The 19712-nt window shown below is 36.9% G+C and overlaps 1 protein-coding gene across 1 annotated transcript in view; it reads right to left on the bottom strand.

Moving 5' to 3' along the window:
- Positions 1–19712, bottom strand: part of KHDRBS2 (KH RNA binding domain containing, signal transduction associated 2) — a 528464-nt gene that overhangs the window by 208414 nt on the left and 300338 nt on the right. Inside the window, exon 6 of the mRNA XM_006149188.1 lies at positions 18637–18835. Coding sequence (XP_006149250.1) covers positions 18637–18835 — 199 coding nt within the window. The remainder of the gene's footprint in view (positions 1–18636; positions 18836–19712) is intronic.

Here is a 19712-nt window from a genome sequence, read left to right as displayed (position 1 = left end):
GTGAAGTCTTTTTGATGTTCTTCACTCAGATTCCAGCCTTGCCTAAAGGAGACCTTCAGAAACTGTACAACCTATGCTGTCAAAATTGATTCAGGCTTAACTCTGAGAAATTGGCTGCAATTACGTCTGTATAACTGTCTGTCCTTCACAGACCAGAGGAAGCCTTGAACAAGGAACTTTCCATATTTCCATGAAGTATTACATCTATCCTATTGAAGTCTGTCATGACTATAATATGTCCTTAGAATCAACCTTGTAACAGGCATCAAATATAAATAAGGCTTTCTACCCTTTCCCGTTAACTTGATAATCAGTTTATTCTCTATGTCCAAATAATTAATTCCATAGTATTCTATTTCTGACGCTCAACTAGCAGACGTGGTCATAGCTCTCTAACTGTAAAATTAATAATCACCTTGTCACATTTATTCATTAAACCATTATATTATTTTGTTGTCATCTGCTGCGTAATTTAATTTTGATTTTTTCCCCTACTCTTTCTGGGATCATTTTATCAGATTCAGGTCTCATCTCCTTGGATTAAAAAAAAAAAAAATCAGTGAAGAAGACATTATTTATTTATTTGTTTATATATGTGGAGTATCCTAGAGCAGCAGTAGTTGACAAATAAATGACCGGCTTGAAAGATTAGCTCTTGCAATGTCTTCCAATTTCTCACTTTATGGCCTCCGAACCATTACCTTGAAATTCAGTTGTTCCTCTCTGCTTTACTGATTGCTGAAGTCTCTAAGTGGCCTTAATGTCAAATCTAAGGTGCTAAATTTCATAACAAGATCAATTTCCACAACATTTTTACTGCCAAATACATTTTTTAAAGGATGCATTAAATTTGAGTCTGTCTAAAGCATGATGGCTAACCAGTTCTTTCTGAAGAAAACAAGTAGTGCACTTGTGTGAATATTTATCTGACAGTAGCTTACAATACTAGATTATTACAAATGGCTGGGACATAGCACTACCAGTGAGGTGACACAGGAGGATTTATCATCAGAAGTAGGTAGCTTTCTAGAATATTGGTATTACTGTACCTACATTCTTCTAAGAAAATATTAGGATCCAAGCCCATTAATCATTTAGCAAGACACTCAGTTGTACAGTGCCTCTATCACCTAGGGTTCAGAAACTCTGCTGAAAATAAGAATTTTTTTCCATTTAATAGCATCCAGGTGTCTCAGTGAGGAATTTGTCAGTGTACTGTACTATGCATGTATCTTTAAATTAGAAGGGCAGGAAGGGCCTGAAATGAAAATAATTCTATGCAAAAGGCCATCTCGGAGAACTGCTGGAATGAATTTGACAGTTTGACGTAATGTTTTGTCCCACCTATTTGCCATGAAGCCTTATACATCCCATTCCAATGATGATAATAAGTGAAAATTCACCCAAGTTAAAATTCTAGGGGCTCCCCTCTGCCACCATTTAGAAATGCTCATATTTTCCTTGTAAATTTGATTCAGAGATCTGTCATGAGATCAAAATTCAGCGGGTGCTACACGAGTTGGCCAACTATATCCCATGGGACAAATCTGGCCCTGCTATCTGTTTTTGTGAATAAAATTTTATTGGAACATAGTTGCTCTCAGTCATTTGCATACTGTGTATTGCAGCTTTTGTGCTAAAATTGCAGAGGTCTACGACAAAGTAAAACATGCTTATCATCCAGTCCTTTATAGGCAAAGGCTGGTGACCCCTGCACTGGCCACCAATCTCTCATACTCTATAGATGTCCTGGTTCCGGTCTAGCTGAAGGACTTGAAGGAAAAGCAAGCCAGAGGGGATGAAAATGCCTAGAAAATATACCAAGAGAAAGATAATCTCTCAGTTCTTAAAGAGTATCTTTTAAAGAATCATAACCAAATCTTTGCTGGGAGTGAAATCAGAAAGTTTGAAGGATGATTCATTGAGGAAAAGAAGATTTTTCTTAGTAATCATGCCTTTATTTTTCCCCCTCTGCCTTATCCACATTGCATTTGGGCCTGTGATTTCCTCTTTTGATTCAGACCCTGTTTATGCCCTCAGGGGGATACAGCACACACAGAGATCTGCACTGTTCTCTTGAGGAGTTGCAGACTTTCTGCAAAGAGAGAAGTAATTTCTAACAGATAATAAAGACATAAACTCCTTAAGAAAAAATAAAATAAAATAACTGTTCCTCAATATGCAACTGGAACAAGGGCTAAAATTGCCTTTGACAGATGGGTGCCTCTAAAAAGTAGTGTAAAAACCACTGTTATAGTAATATGTTTAGAACATCTCTTTAGGAAGTGGTTCAAGCATTCAGTTGAAAATAAATCTGCAGTCATTATATTATTACATTATACTATTTTATTGCAGTAAAAAACGAATACTAGTTTTCTCTTCAAAATCTATTTTTAATCTCATTTAAAGATCGTGGTTTTCATAAAGAATTGTCTAAAGTGATTCGCAAAAGTTTTTTAAAAAAAGTTTATTTCAGCATTTCTGCTGTGAACTATTGCTTTCAGGAACTAAGACTACTGAAGATTTTCTTCTGAGACTTCACCCTCCAAACCCCAATCTAGGCAGTGGTAGGGTTCCCTCTGTATCCTTCTCTATGTCTCTCTCTTTAAATTATTATTTTTTTAATTTATTTTTTAAGGTAAAGTGTTTTCTTGGCTCTCAGATCCTCCTTTATCTTGCTAATTCTCACCTTTCCCCCTCACATTTAGGAGAGGCAACAGCACAGGCCTTCTGAGAAGATTCCTGCATTTGAACTATGAACTATTGCTTTTGTGCAGTGCACTTGTGCTGCACAGTTTTCAGTTTTTGCTTTTACCAAAAATAATAATCATAACATTATTTTTTTCTTTTTCTTTTCTTTCTTTCTTTCTTTTCCTTTTCCTTTTTCTTTGATCACTTTGCTATCCAGCCTCTACAAACTTTGTGACTAGTCAGGGCTAAGTGAAGAGTAGCCAAACATCTGAATACTATTAGGGTCAGAATGTTCCTCAATTCTCACTGAACCTGCCACACAAAGGGAGAAAAATGGAACTGCAGAGAGATTGCAAATAACCTTCACCTGCATGCCTCTGAATGCTCAGATTGAATTTAAGAAGTTAGAAAGAAATGTATGACCCATCAGATGATCAGAAATATGAGAAACCAAGAAAATGTCTCTCTCCCAAGATAAAAGAACAACTCCTATTCATATACACACAGTGCAATGGAACTGCTGGAAATATGAGATAAAAAATTTAGAATATTCATCATGACAAAGCTAACAGAGATGTATGAGAAGAGAGACAATGAAGCCCAGAAGATGCAGGAGAAAAGAGTTGATGAGTTCCAGGAGGTAAAGTTCTTGCACTATCAAAAAAAGGAAATACATACAATTTAAAAAGAAACAAGTGGCAAGGTTAGAGATGAAGGCTATAATACAGGAAATCAAAACTTCTCTTGAAAGTTTGGGACCAGCAGTTGGCATAATGGCTATGTCGCTGGACTCCCACGTAGTCGACCACAGTTCGAGTCCCAAACCCGGTGGCTTAAACTCACGCCGGGTGTGTGTGCATGCATGCCCAAGATCCCAAGAGGAGAATGGAGGAGAAGGGATTGCGGCATGGCCATCCCCCCTGGGGGGGGGGTGTGATTTCTCGCTTTCTGTCTCTCCGTCTCTCTCTGTCTGTCTAGGAGCTCACGCGCCCTGTAGCAAAAAGAAAACTCTCTCTCTCAAAAAAAAGGAAGTTTTAAAAGCAGATTAGATCATGAAGAAGACTGAATCTCAGATACAGAAGACAGAATCTCAGCCCTACAAAAATTCACCATGAAGACTGAGAAAATAGCCCCAAAAATGAAAATAATATATGAAAAATACTAGATACAATTAAATGTCCAAATGTCCAGATAATTGGTATCCCAGAAGGTGAAGAGCCTAATAAGGGCATGGATAATTTTTTATTTCATGAAATCCTGGAAGAAAACTTTCCAAACCTAGATCCAGACACAATAAATGCAAAGGACCCCAAATAGAATCAACTTAAGAGGATCTTCTTCAGGATACATTACAGTCAAGTTGACCAAAACCACAAAGACAAGATACTAAAATTAGCAAGAGAGAAAAGTCAAGTTACTTACAAAGGATATTCCATTAGGTTAACAAAGGACCTCTCCTTGGAAACAATGCAAGCAAGGGAAGAATGGGAAAATATATCAAAGTGTTAAGTGAAAAACAATTTCCACCAAGATTATCCTTCATATGGGAAGAAAAGACAAAAACATTCTCAGATAAAGATGGGAGTACAACAGAAGAGAGATTTATTACATGCGACTGAACTGGTGAAATAGAATTTTATGACTTTTGGCTAAAACAATACTGATTTTCATCTATGCTTTGTTGTCCAGATTTAAGGATTTTTGTCTTCTTTTGAGCTACCAACAGGTTCATGTACCTATTATTTGAACAGAATTCTAACCTGTTTTCTGGCTATAAGTCTTAAGCAAGTTTCTCTTAACATATCTTGATTTTGGTTTATTAAAGCTCAAACTGCTTTTCTAGAAATTAAAAAAAAAAAAAACATTAAAAAATACCCACTTAAGGACCACAGTAAACTCTATAGCTGCAGCTAGTTGTTACTTTATACTGTATTTATTCTACTCATGGAATTTCAGGCCTAAAGTCAGACAGGTGTTCACATATGTGTATATTTCAGCTGAACTTGCTATTGAAAGTATTTATATTAATTAAGATATTTTGTGAATCAGTAAGATGTGGGGGAAAAAGGAATGGAAAGCAACTATAGATACCAGATATTTGATGATAACACACATGATTAAGCCTATATACAGTGTATTCTGGATGGAAAATCACATTGTATATACTGTGGTGATGTTCAGTGAATTAATGGAAAACAAATCAATTTTGTAGATGTTTATTTCTTCCACAAGTGAGACAAAAGGGGAAGGGGATTCAAGGGAATTGGAGAGAGAGAGCAAGCCCCAACAGGGTCTTGACACCATGATTTACTCCCCACCTCCAGCCAGCCCAAGATGTTGGGTACATGCATGACTGGCATACTGAAGAGGTTTCTGAACACAAACCTAGAACTTCCCACATGAGGCAACCTCTCAGAGCACTATGTTTTACTATTGTACTACCATCTAGCATCTAACCTAACTGAAGCTTTTATCATAATGTAGCTAGATTGAGAAGCAATATTTATGGTTTAAAAAAAAAGGTATAATAAATATTGGGGTAACATTTTATTTTTAGATTATATATATCTTGTACAATAACCAAAATTGTGACATGAGCCCCAGACTTTGTCTAATTCCTTTATTCTAACTTCTATGTTTCCCACCGTCCCTCTTCCTTTTCAGCTCCTGTTCAGATTATTATGTCAACTTCCAATGGCATTTCCTGTCCCTGCTGTCCTGCACAGCCACATTAATCTTCATGAGGTATAGCTTTTCTCCGACACCTTGGAAACATTCAACCTGTCCCTGCTAAACAACCAACTTAATTGTTAAATTCTCTTCCAGGTATTTTTTTTCCAGAACTCATTTCTTCACTTTTGCTTCAACTCATCTTTCAAGTTCTACTGTCCTTGGAATCAAACTTATGAATACTGGCTCTGCTACTTACTATGGAGGTAATTTTGGGCATATCATTTAACATCTTTCAATCTGTTTCCTTGACTGTAAATGGGAATTATGCCAACATTATAAGACTATAACAAAATTAAATGCAGAAGGGAAGGAACTTTGCCTAGTATGTGGATCATAATAAATACACAATTATATTGTTTCTTGTATCATTATTACTATTGCTGTTTATGTTCCCAATATTAATATTCTAGACTTGCAAAGAATTGAGCATACATACAATCTCCCGAGTATTTTTTATTTTTTTAAATTTTTTTAAGTCTTTGCTATAGGGCACAGGTGCTCATCAGAGAGAAGGACAGTGAGAGGGAAGCAAGAAACCACCCCCCAGGAATGATGGTCATGTGACAATTCCTTCTCCTCCATTCTCTTCATGGGATTTTGGGCACACAAACACAAATGTACCTGGTATGATTCTCAAGCCATCAGGTCCAGGACTAGAACTGTGGTGGGACAAGTGGGAGTCCATTGTCTTTTAACTACCACGCTACCTGCTGGCTCTCTCCAGTATTTTCTAACCTCACCATTATAAAGTAGAGGATTGGAAGTTGATTTTTCTCCAAGTTCCCACCTTTTTTCTATATCAAAGAGATAGCAGTATAGACCTCATAACTTCTTTCACTGAGTCAAAGCAAAGCAAATCAGAAATGTTACAGATATGTTTAGTTTAATGGGATTTCCAGGCAATATAATAACTACTTTACACCCAGTTAATAAAGTAGTCTGATAAAACATCAATATTTGTTTCTTCAGGAGTGTTATCAACTAAAAAAAATGAGAGAGTGAAAGCGAGAGACACTTCTAGAAAGCCATGAGTTTTCTAAGAAAAGACAAGACAGCAAGAGAACTCTATGCAACAAGAATCTTACTAGTGGATCTGCTTGGAATTTTGGAGTCAAATATTCTCATATGTCATCCTCTAAGCCTACTCACTGTAAATTATAGAAAAGCTTGAAACTCAGCCCTACATGGTGCCAGATGATTGGTCTAGCAATTTGGAAGACTTGAGTAAGTGCATTTGTGCTTTCCCCCTTCTCTTCGTAATATTGGTCAGGAAAGGCACTGCAGGGAATCAGAAAACCAATGACTGGCATTGCCAATTGTGTGACTAATGCTCTCTGAACCAAATATATTCAATATCAAAATAAAGTAGAAGACCAGATAAGACTTTTTTTTTTTTTTTTGAGAGGATTTTGCTATAGGGCACATGTGCTTGCCAGAAAGACAGAGGGAGACAGAGAGACAGAAAGTGAGAAATCACTCCCTCATGGAGGATGGCCATGCCACAATCACTTCTCATCCACTCTCCTCTCAGGATCTTGGACACACACACACATGTACCCGGCGTGAGTTTAAACCACCAGGTCTGGGACTTGATCTCCAGTCAACTACATTGTGGTCCAGTGACATAGCCATTATACTAACTGCTGGTCCCCCAGATAAGAATTTTTATAAGATTCAAAAATGCATGATGTTCTTTTCACTCAGAATATTCTGCATAAATCAGAGAGACAGGTAGATAGGTAGATGAGGCCTTTTAGGTTATGTTCAACTGTCTCCACAGATATGTGGCACAGTGGGAGAACAGGAGACTATGAGGAAATTCAACATGATGACAGGCAGAATACTGGAATTTCTGAAGTTCCAAGAGGTTTGGAGCAGTGTAATCATCTGGCTTAGAAAATTATTCCAGTGGCATGGCTAAGGAATCTTTCTGATCTCTAATTTTAATTGGCTTAATTTGTCTATTTGCCAGACTATGAAGAACTTCAAAATGATCATGGAAAATGGAATTAAAGTATGAGGTAATTTCAGACATATTTTTACAATTCATACTTTTTTCATAATACACAGAATCTTTGAACTGTTTGAAGACTCTTTATAAAAAGTTGTGCTGTATTTCTCACAGTATTTTACCAGTACAGGGGGATTCGATATATATTTAATTGTCAGTATAGCTCAGGCTTGAATTAATCAGCTCTGAGATCCAACCAACCAACATGTACACCAACTGACACTCTGTATTTTTGCAGACCAGCTGAATATATCAGCTGTGGGCACCACTTACTATTTTGGCTGGTTATTTATTCTTCTGAAAAGGCAAAAATTTCAGCTATATTATTATTAAATTTGCTAGTGAGCATGTACAGTCACTGGAGAGAGACACAGAGAAAGAGAAATATGGAAAGTGAGAAAGCAACTCCTGTGAGAGATGGTCAGGCCACAATCTCTTCTCCATTTCTCTTTTTGGGATTTTGGACACACATGCACATGCGCTTGGTGTTTTTTAAGCCACTGAGTCCAGGACTGAACCATGCAGTTGACCATGTGGGATCCAGCCACCCCAACTACCACCCCGCCAGCTGGCACAGCTATATTATTTATTTTAAAAACTGCAATATAATAAACCATGAGAAATTTCAGCATGGCCTAAATTACAACAAAGGGCATCAGCTTTTATTTTCAAGTAGTTTACAACACCTAGCATTGCTGCACTAAAAGAAAGCAAAAGCATTCAAAATAAAATCTCTCTCATTCTCTGTGAAATAAAATCCCTCTGAATCATATCATGGGAGGTATTACTGTTCTCCTACATTCAGACTAGAAGAAAATAGAAAGGCTTTCAAGTTCACTTGTAGATGTTGAGAAGAAAGAAAAGGTCTTCTGAAAGAACAAATTACTCATCATCCAGCATCCCAGACCTTCTATGCTGCGCTCGTATCAGCTGTATCTGCAACTCTTCAACCCTGTTAGATCTGTGAGAGTGTCAAATAAAGAATACTTCACTCTATGAACATATGTAAGTCAGAAATGCTGCAGAAGAATGAATATAAACACTTGGAGGAAGATGTAAAACATAAAAAACCCATGGGTAATACATTCTCTTTTTGGTGTCTAAGAAACACAGGACAGAAGTGTCTGCCAAACTGATCCATAATATGGTGTCATACAAAAGGAAAGTATGATTTTTCAGACTCAACGAGAAAGAGAAATAGTCCTAATTAAAATACTGTGATTATTCAAAATTATTTGCAGTTTCCTTAGTAAAGTCGTTTGGCTCATAAGATGTAGAAAATAATCACAAAGATCTGTGTCTAAAGGAAAAGTTTAACAGTCTCTATTTTCTTTTAATTTTTTTAGAGGTTTTTGCCATAGGGCATGCACACTTGCCAGAGAAAGAGAGAGAGAAACAATTTGAGAGGGTTAGCGGGGCCACCCCCAGGGGATGACCACACCACAATCCCTTCTCCTCCATGCTTCTTCTGGGATCCTGGGCATGAAGGTACCTATGCCCAGAATGATTTTGAAGCCACTGGGTCCAGGACTCCAACCACAGCTAGCCACGTGGGAGTCCAGCAACGTAACCACTGCACCATCTGCTGGCCCTGCAGCCTCTATTTTCTACTGCTTGAGGAATCCATGATGGCAGAGAGCCCAAATGTAGGAAGTGATTCAATCCTATTCAGTCACTGCTATTTGGCTTTTGATCTAACAATCTAGACAATCTGTTTTTAAGTAAGGTTTCCTGGAGCCAGTAGGTGGATGGTGGTTGGGGCACATGGTCAACTGTGGTTTGAGGCCTGGACCTGGTTGCTTGCTCTCTCTCTCTCTCTCTCTCTCTGTCTTTCTCCCTTTGGTAAGTGCACATGCCCTATAACAAATTAAAAGAAAAAAAATAATGAAAAATAAAATTCAATAAATAATTCTTCACAAAAGAAAGTTTTCCTTGCCAGAAAATTGTAAGGTTGAAGTTGGTAAAACATGTTGAACAATGCTTTTTATAACCAGCAAAAGGAAAAAATTAATTTTAGGATTTCTAGGTATGATTTGTCATCCCGCATAGGTGTTAATTTTTCTGTAGTGGTACAATAGTCAAACTTATAAACAACTAAGAGAAAAAATAATAAAACTATTAATTTGTACCCAGCACAACCTTTAAGGGACATACCATACGGAAACAAATCAAAGTTCAACACACTTTCATTTTTAAACCTTAGGCCATATGTACAAAACAAAGACAGAAAATAATAAAATCTAAAATTAATAATATTACCAAAAAAATATGAAACAACAGTAGAATTACCTAAGGCTGAGATCGTAGTGTGGCATTTTTGCCACTGCTCTCCTCCTCATGTGGATAGCAGTTGCTACAGAAAGATCATGGTATTATTTTTCTCCAACAAAGCCTGGAGGAAGCTTTAAACTACTTTATAATATAATACTCTCCAGCAGTTAGCAGTCATCTCAAAAAGATACAGAGAGGAAACCTATATTCATCCCTGTAAGTGTTAGAAAAGACATGAGTCATTGTGGTAATTATAAGAACAGGTTTGGATACAATCCTGAGTGTTGTGGCCAAAGAGGAATCCACATCTGTTCTAAAATATCTTCAAAAACTAAAGGGTAAGATAGAAGGACAGTTTGAGTTTCAACTGTAGAAGAATGCACACAATTTTAAGAGATGACATTGTACATGAGGAAATCATTTAATATTTGAATAGTGCTTAAATACTTAAATATCACTCACTTTCTACAATCATTTGAACCACAATAGTACTAGGCCCACCCTGTAGTTTCACAACACATCTCATTAAACTTGCATGTTTCCGTTATTTTAAATATTAGTTACATTAAAAAAAAAATCCTGCAATGCATTCTGGTAAATAAGTTTCTAATAAGAGGAGACTAGAGCATGAAACTCAAACAAGAATGCTTAATGGAATACAAATATTCAATCTAGAAACTCTAATCAAAATCTCCCTTCTTTGGGTGAAGGCTCCTGGCTATTACACAGAAAACCATGGCACGTGGCTCCCCTCAAAATGCATTATAGATCAGGCTCATAATCTTTCCTTCTATAAAAATGGCACAAGAATTGATTTCAATTATCATTTAATACTTATTTCCCTCTCCTGTCAAAAAATGTTCCATACACATGAAACTGAAGGTTGGCAGCCTGAACTCATTTACGGAACTTTTAAGGACTATTGATTTACCAGTGAATTTCCTAGTTCCCTCATTGTTACTGGAAAGATGCCTCAGAGGCTGAATTAGATAGTATGTGCTGTAATGCCGATAGACTTAGTTAAGACTGATGAAAAGAGAAACTTCTTCAACATTTGTCAAAATGCATTTTACAAATTAGGTTAACATGATTGATTATACTGTGCCAAAATTTCTCATATAACATTGATCTGAATTTTAATTATATTTTTTCTTTTTGGTGTGTCCTGATTCACCTCTTTAATGTCTGAGCATTAACTTTTAGAGTAAGTGTAAAGTAATTTAAAAATAAATAGGACCTATATCTTTGGAAAATAGAAACTTTTGGATACTTTTAGGTATTTTGCTTCTGTTTTTATCTGCCTTTTTAGAGCTACATCAGTATATAAAGTGGAGAAGAGCATTTAAGTAGATATTTATGTTGTTAATATTTATGTTTACATAAAGTATTTACAGTATGTCTTCTATGGCATAATGTTCCAACAGATGAAGCTGTGTGTCTTTACCTGAAAACACAATTCTTTTTTTTTCACACAATCCTTTTTTTTTTTTTTTTTCTTTTAATAGTTGTTAGAGAGTACATGTGCTTGGCAGAGAGAAAGAAAGAGACAGAAGGAAAAAGCATCCCTCGATGAGGTGTGGTCACATCACAATTCTCCATCTCTCTTTCTTGTGTGGATTTGGGGCACACAAGCTCATGTACCTGGCATATTTTTGAAGCCTTCAGGACCAGGATTCAAACTGTGCTGTCAGCCACATAGCTGAGATCTGGCTCCATTAACCACCAACCCATTGGACTGGCCCTCTTAAGAAATCCTTCATTTTTATTAATTTATTTTTTCAATCTTTGCTAAAAGGACAGCATTCCCAGAAGGAAAAACATCCTTATTAATAGCATCAAGGTGGTTCTAGCTAAGAAGAAGCCTTTCAGTACCAGAAACTAAGGTTATATAGTCATTTTTTCTTTAAACAATCTCTTTCTGCCCCACCCTGCTGCCATCTTCATTTTCCTATAAATGTTTTCATTATTTTCTTTTACTTAGGTGGATACAGTTTATGGTGCCTGAAAATTGTATAGTTTTGCATTTCTCTAAGAAATAGATTGAAAGATTATTAGTACAAAATTAGAGTAAAGGTGAATATTTTGAGTAAGAAAAGCAATCACAACCAATTCCACTTCTTTTTTCTTTATGAGTCAGAGAAAGAGGGAGAGGGAAAAAGAGATAGAGATATTTGTTACAGTGTCTCACTATATCATGATCCTCTTGCTCCAGACTTCCAATTAGCTAGGATTACATGCACACACAATGGTGCTGGGTGTGTTCAGGTTGGCCCAGGAAGCAAACCTAGGCCTCCCATGTGGCTTCCAGCCACCCAGATGGTAGTGCTATATGTGCAGTACCCTGACTGTGGCCCAAATGCTGTTTTTAAAAGCTAAAAACACTGCAAACATCACAAAATCCAGAATAAATATGCATTTTGGTTTCGTTAGTTCACATACACCTATATTTTTTCCCCTACAGTTTTGGAGGCATAATCTTTGATTGCCCTCTAATAAGACAATGATTTTGTAATAGCTCCCACAGGGAGGAGAAAAAACTTCAAGCTTTTTTTTTTCTCCCTAGCCTGGTTGATAGGAGAAAAAATTGTCATTACTAATAGTTTTCAAAAACTTTTCATTTCACAACTCATTACTGGTTATGCTATAGATAGACTGTTAGCATTGTTGCCACATATAGGGAAACCTCTACCAGGTCTCTTTCACAGCTGAGGAAAATATATGGAAGAGTTTCCCACTGAACAGGTGCTAGCCCAATGCATTTCTAACCGTGTTCCTCCTCCAGTAACCACATCCTTCCTGCATCAGTAACATAGCTCACAATCGAGTCGCTAAGACCTCCGTTCCTGTCTCGGCATCAGGTGGGATGGCAAGAGTGTTCCTGGAATCATTTCCTCAACAGAATGGTAGCAATATCTAAATCACAAGAATAAAAATACTCTGCCAAGCCTAAACTGAATGATTTCTGAAACACATTTTCTTTAGTATCGCCTCACAAATGCCCACTCTGGCACCATCTGACATGCGACAGGTGGGGACGTGCTCTTACCTGATTCAGGTAACATAGTTGGGCAACAAAGACAGATGGCCATGTGAACATATTTATAAGACCCCTCTCAGTCTTGGAAAGAATGTTCTTTAGCTTCAGAGCAATCCTTCACTGTCTACCCTCCCCAAGACTGCCCCCCCGTCTCTCTTTCTTATACCTCTCCTTATCCTCCCTTTACATAAACACATCTTTGAGTGAGTCCTGAGTATTTTTCTTTCTTTTTTATGTACAAAAATTATTTTATTTTATTTTCATTTATTTACCTTTACATTTTTCCACATTTACTTTACATATCAAAATTTTTTCCGCTCATACTTCATAGTTCTTGATAGTTAATAAGCAACTTTTAAAATTTCTGAATACTGAATTTTAAAGGTAATGTTCAAAATATTTCTTATAATTTTGTTTGTGACTATAACAACAGAGATAGTATGGTTTTAAATATTTTTGAGAAAATACTTACATGGCAATTACTCAAATTGTAGAAAAGCAAATGCCCAGCACACACACCTCCCCCCACAGCCACTTGTCATCAAAGCCATTGTTCACCATTAACTTTATCTTCGACCTTCACACTTTATGGCCATGATGATTCTCATAGTTAAGGCCACATCTCAGTAAGCCTCCCTATCATAAATTCCCTGTCTGCTTTCTCTTTTTCAAACTACAGCCAGCAACTGAAAATGGTGACATTCTCTCACACTTCAGTTTATCTTCTGCTGAAAGCATTCAGGATTTTTGTTTGTTTGTTTTTAAGAAATTTTTGTCTTAAGGCAGATGTTGTCCCTGAGGGGAGAGAGAGACAGGGAAAGTGAGAAATCACCCCCTAGGGAGAATGGTCATGCCTCAATCCCTTCTTCTCCATTCTCCTCCCATGATCTTGGGCATGCACACTAACATGTACTGGACATGATCTACAGTTGGCAATGTGGGAGTGCAGCAACATAACCGTGTCCAGGACATGATCTATAGTTGGCAATGTGGGAGTGCAGCAACATAACCACTATGCTATCTGCTGACTTAAGGTGGGGTTTTTTGTTTTTGTTTTTGTTTTTGTTCTTGTTTTATAATAACTGTAGTTCCATCCTCAGTCTTTGAGGTCATTTGGAACTCCAGTCCATTTTCTTCTATAGGATTTCTATTACTGCCTTAACCTGTTTCACCAAATTCTGTAGATTTGCTTTAAAAGCTTATTTTTGTCTTCTTTGTCCTTACCATCCCTTTTGTAAGAATATCCTATCTTACCCCTCTGCTTCTCAAACTTGTAACTGTTACTCTGGTCTGTTAAAACAGACCGGTTTTCAAAAACATCCATAGCCACCACTAATAATTTCCTGTACTGGAGCATGTATGCATAGTTACCATTAGGTATTTAATAGATGCTAAGTTCTACTATCATTCATTTAAAATTTCTATGAAACATGTATACGTTTTAGTATACTTATGCATAACTTTGTTCCAAAATATCATAAGTAGGTTCAATTCAATTGCTACTATCAGCACTTTACTCAGAACTACAAATATAAAATAAATTTAAGAAACACTTTTTGCCTTTATGATATATAAAATCTTATGTACGGGTGAAGAATAAAAATGACATGTAGTGGAGGGGAGAATAAGATTTGTGTATTGCAATTACATAAGATATGTTAATTATGGGATTAAATTTGTTTCTTCCACTCGATGGTATGTCTTTTCGAGTACAGACATTATCTTCTTGACCACAGCTGTTTTTTACTTCTAGCGTCTAGTTTCTGGAGGTTCTGAGTGTCTAGAGTTCTCTGTAGTTGGAGCTATTTAGGTAGAGTCTAGAAAATGTACTTAATATTGCCAAGGGATTCAAACACTGACTAGTAATCAGAAGAGGATGAAGTGCAAATAATTGTATATACATGTATGAGCTGCAGGTGGTCCCATCTGGGCGCTCCTCTAAGAATATAATGCTGGGACCCAGCAATTAGCGTAATGGCTATGTTGCTGGACTCCCATGTACTTGAGCACGGTTCAAGTCCAGATCCAGTGGTTTAAAACTCACACTGGGCATGTGTGCGTGTGTACCCAAGATTCCGAGAGGAGAATAGAAGAGAAAGGATTGTGGCATGGCCATCCCCCCTGGCAGGTGATTTCTCTCTTTCTGTCTCTCTCTCTCTTTCTGGCGAGCACACGCACCCTGTAGCAAAAACCTCTCCAAGGGGCTAGCAGTTAGCGTAATGTCTATGTCGCTGAACTCCCATGTAGTCGACTGCAGTTCGAGTCCCACACCCAGGGGCTTAAACTCACACTGGGCGTGTATGCGTGCGTGACCAAGATCCCAAGAGGAGAATGGAGGAGAAGGGATTGTGGCATTGCTACCCCCCAGGGAGTGATTTCTTGCTTTCTGTCTCTCTTTCTGGCAAGCACACATATCCTATAGCAAAAACCTCTCCAAAAACAAAAACAAACAAACAAACAAAAACTCTCCATAAAAAAAGGATATAATGCAGGCTGCTGATCTGATAGGAGGTGGAAGTCAGGAAGTAATGTGAGTGATAGGGAGTGGCTGTAAGTACAGATGAAATTTTGCCCATTCTCCCACCATTCAGGGTGGCCCTCCTGCTGTATGGTCCTGCTCTTTACAGGGCACAGACCAATCAATACCAGTCCATGGCCTGGGAGTTGGGGACCTCTCCTTTACTGAGAGGAAATGCAATGTAACAATGTAACAAAATGCACAGGATTTGGAGGCAGAAAACTGGGTGTACATCTCAATTTTAAGCCTCGGTTTCCTTATCTACTAACATAGTAAAATCAAAATCTCATTGAAAGTCATGTTCTCTTGAAACTAAGTAAATTAATACAGAGTAACTAGAATCTTTTAGGTACTCAAAGCATTAGTTTACTCTCTCTTAACATATTATCTACCCATTAGTAAGTAGAACCAGCTAATATTTTGTTATATGAGAATTTTCATGGAATTCAGTTTTTTAATTCCTCAGATCTACTTCAGTCATGGTGATGGATCTATAAAATGCAAATGTTTTCTAGCAAAATGTTAATACTTTTTTTTTTTAATTATTTAAGGTCTGGGTTAGGTTGGATGACAAACTAAAATTTACATTATTTTTTAGTGTCAGCTCATACTAATGATGATTTTAAACAGCAATCTCAATTACAGTGAGCTTTTTCTTGGCAGGCCAGCTGCAAGGAATGGAGCTGATTACCTACATACATTCTGTGTGGTCAGAAACTTAATGCAGAGACTCAGCAGGGAAGTCTGAAGAACGAATTGATTCATAGTGTGATTTATAATACAGTGAGCCTTTTCTAAGAAATTTTATCTAAAAGTTAAGAACTCTTTTGAGATTTTTCTCTATCAACTCAGCATGGTGCTATTATTTTGTTATAGAGACACTTAAACTTTTGTTTTTCTTACCCCTTACAAAAGAATCAATAGTCTAAAATTAGAGTGGAGAGTAGCAGCTCTTGAGTGTTAATCTAGGTTGGTATTGAGGACTTCCAAGCTTCCTTCCAGCAGTTTATCAGTCATTTATTGAACTCTTTACTCATGGAATTGTTTTTAAGAAAATAATTTAATATAAAAATAATATGACATAGGACAGGTTTTAATAAAATATGATATAGAAGTTTTTCAAAAACAGTACCTGTACACATATTCCTGTTCTCAAGGTATGTCATTGTAGATGTATTTTGGGAACTTGTCTAAACTGATAATACTTCCTCTTCTCTGGAAACTAACCTCTTCCTGTATTATCATTAGGGTTAAATTCCCAATAACCATGTTTATATTGTGTAAACACTCCCTCATAACCAACTGTTGTCACTGGTAGCTAGTAAGTGATAGATCCCAAACTAAACTAATCCTAATTTTGACTAACTTCTTTCTAAAGTCTGGGGTGACTGACTAATGCCAGATACCTGAGGTGTGGGTTTATGATTCTCCCACTCCTTTTACCTTTGTTTCCAAAAACTCCTTATGCTTTTATAGTTTACTCTTCCTTGCCTCATATTCAAGCAATATATTCATTATAAAATCGAATGGACATGAGGGACCAGCAGATGGTGTGGTGGTTAAGGCACTGGACTCCCATGTGGCCAGCAGTAGTTCGAGTCCTGGACCTACCAGCTTGCTTTCTCTTTCTCTCTCTCTGACTCTCTCTGGTGAGTACACATGCCCTATAACAAATTTAAAAAAAATAAGAATAATAATAAATTAAATTAATTTAATAATTATTTTAAAAGACTGAATGCACATGAAAGACTACAGGTTCATTTTGCCAACCTTGTTCTCTCTCACAGTGACATATATGTCATATAAATCATTTGATTAATAACAATGTTGACCATTATTACCTGTAAGATATTCCTCTCTTTTAAGTTTTGAAAGAAAGATATGACTATGGAGCTAAAACCTCCCTCGGAAATAAAAACAAAGGTTTAGCCCACCCTCGCTATGAATTTTTAATTCACTCATTTGACAAGTACTTATTTCACTATGTCTCAGGCAAGACATGGCGGAATCAGAGCTAGTACCTGCATTATCTGACTTATGGACTTGTTTACAAAGTACAATGTGATTTTTGCTTCTGATTTTGCAGTTTTAGGATTGTCTACCAGTTTTAAATATTGATACCTGGTATATAAAATATAGTTTAGTTGAATACATTTCATCTGTTCCAATAGAAGTGAATTTCTACATTTTTTGTTTTTGCTCGTACAGATACTAGTCAATGTTTCCTATTAAATGGTAACATTATTCCTAATAACTAAGATATACTGAATGTTAATGAAGTCTGCTGACACCTATTAACTATGTTCACTTTATTTTAGGGTTAGGTTTTGATGCATTGTTAATCAGTCAATAAAAGATTTATGTTTTGAGTGCCCAGTATATGACAGTCACTGCCCTTGAAGAGTTAATATTAAATGAGCAGTAATTCACAGATGGCACCCGTGTTTGTGTGTGGTTGAATGAAACGAATGCCTAGATCAGGTGATGGGCATTCAAGAGAGGTTAAAGGCAAAACATAAGTCTGTTTCAGGGGATAATAATCTGACTAGTTTTGATTTAATGTAACATTTACTGTGGATTTCCTCTAGTTAGGCAGTGAATAGGAAACTTTCTTTTTATAAGTTTCACAATCTAGGAGAAATGGACTCAAGGACAGAAATACAATGTAACAGGTAGAGGACTGACTGCCTAAAGGAAAGCATGGAGGGTCTAATGATGTTCAAGACCATCAAGAAACATTGCAGATGGGAAGGGAGGGTAATGCTTAGAGACACTGCATTTCCTCTGTTTATTCTACATTTTTTGAGTTCTTTATGTCAATTCCGTATCTTTTATGTAGTGAAAGATAAGTATTGGGTTGTCAGGAAATTTACAATGCATTTTTGTACAGAAAAACATAGAAACATGTGTCATGACTTTCCTGACAACCTAATATGTGCAAATCAAAGACCAGACACATGGTCTTATATTATTACAACAGTTGATAACACAATCACATTATATTTGTCAAATATTTCTGAGTTTTTTTAAAATAATCTTATGGTGTCTCAAGAGAATTCACCAAATATAAGATGATTCACATTATGTTTATAATTATTTCTCATTTGAAATCTGACCAAGCCTTAAAAGATAAGAAAACCTTAGGTGAGTTTGACTTCTACAACACAAGTTACTTAACTGGCACTAACAATGATGATATCTGTACATGGAAAACTTTTCTCAAAATACTCTCATTTAAACACACTGCTTAAATTCTGTTGCAAATGACATTTGTTTTCTGCAACAAACAAACATGACCTGCAAATATTTCTGAGCTTAGTTTGTTAACCAGTCAAGGTAACTTTTCCCCACAATGGGTTACTTGAGGGTACTTACATATTCTTCATAAGCCTCATGGGCTGGAGGAGGGGGTGCTCTGTATCCTGGCACTGTTGATGTCCCCCGGGCTCGAGGGGTAGGGACGCCTCTTGCTACAGGGGGCACTGGAAGAGCTCCACGGGTCACAGTGGTCCCTCGAGGGGTGAGGACACCTCGTCCAGGTGGCGGCGGAGGAGGAATGGCACCCCCACGGCCCCTAGGAGGAACAGGTCATGTACAGATGAGAAGTCAAAAGAGTCTGTAATAGGGAAAGTCTCCACACAATGGAAGAAATTCAAATTTCTCTCTCCCTCTCTCTGTGTACAGGTATGTGTTTAATAGAGATTATTTAAAATGTAAAGTGTTTTGACTTCCATGGCAGAATATATTTTGTAAATAGTATGACTTAGTTTGCATGAACAACTGTAAAATACTTTGACTCTGTCTTATATCTGATCAAAACACTAAAGCAAATAAATGAGATAAAACAAAAACAAAAACCCCACTCTGACTATAATGCAAATTTGCCAGGTAAATCCAAATTAAAGGATCCTTGGATATATAACTCTCTAGACCATGTACAGAACCAAACAGCTCTATGTCTAAGCTTCCACTATGCTGGGGGTTATCGATAGTGATGCGCAATGCTGTCAATAAAAAAAGAAATCTGTCTGCACTTTAATAACATGTGGAATTCTAGCCATGGTGATATCGTTCTGTTTATTATAGTAGCTTCAGTCTGAGGTCACTTGAAATCACAACTCATTGGCGCTGATTTATCATTACGCCTGTACCCCCTGAGCTGGTGCAATCCCAGACATAATGCATTTTCTTATGGTAGCTATTGTGCTAGTGGAATATATTAGTACTCTGCAATAAAAAGAATAGACTGAATACTCTGTACCACAGTTCTTGACACAAAAGGAACTTGCACTAAAAACGTTAACATCAAATGGTTACAGACAACTTTTATGATATTCTGAGCCCTTTGGAAAGGTTGAGTGTTTGTCTGAAATCTCTGTGCAAAAGCACGGTTATTTCACTTTTTATTATGTCTGAAAGGTTGGCCTCCAGAAAGTACTGCTTTCAGCAGG

Source organism: Tupaia chinensis, unplaced genomic scaffold (assembly GCF_000334495.1).
Source record: "Tupaia chinensis unplaced genomic scaffold, TupChi_1.0 Scaffold000256_1, whole genome shotgun sequence".
NCBI lineage: Eukaryota > Metazoa > Chordata > Mammalia > Scandentia > Tupaiidae > Tupaia > Tupaia belangeri.
The sequence above is the reverse complement of the archived record's forward strand: the minus strand, read 5'-3'. Positions and strand labels throughout refer to the sequence as shown.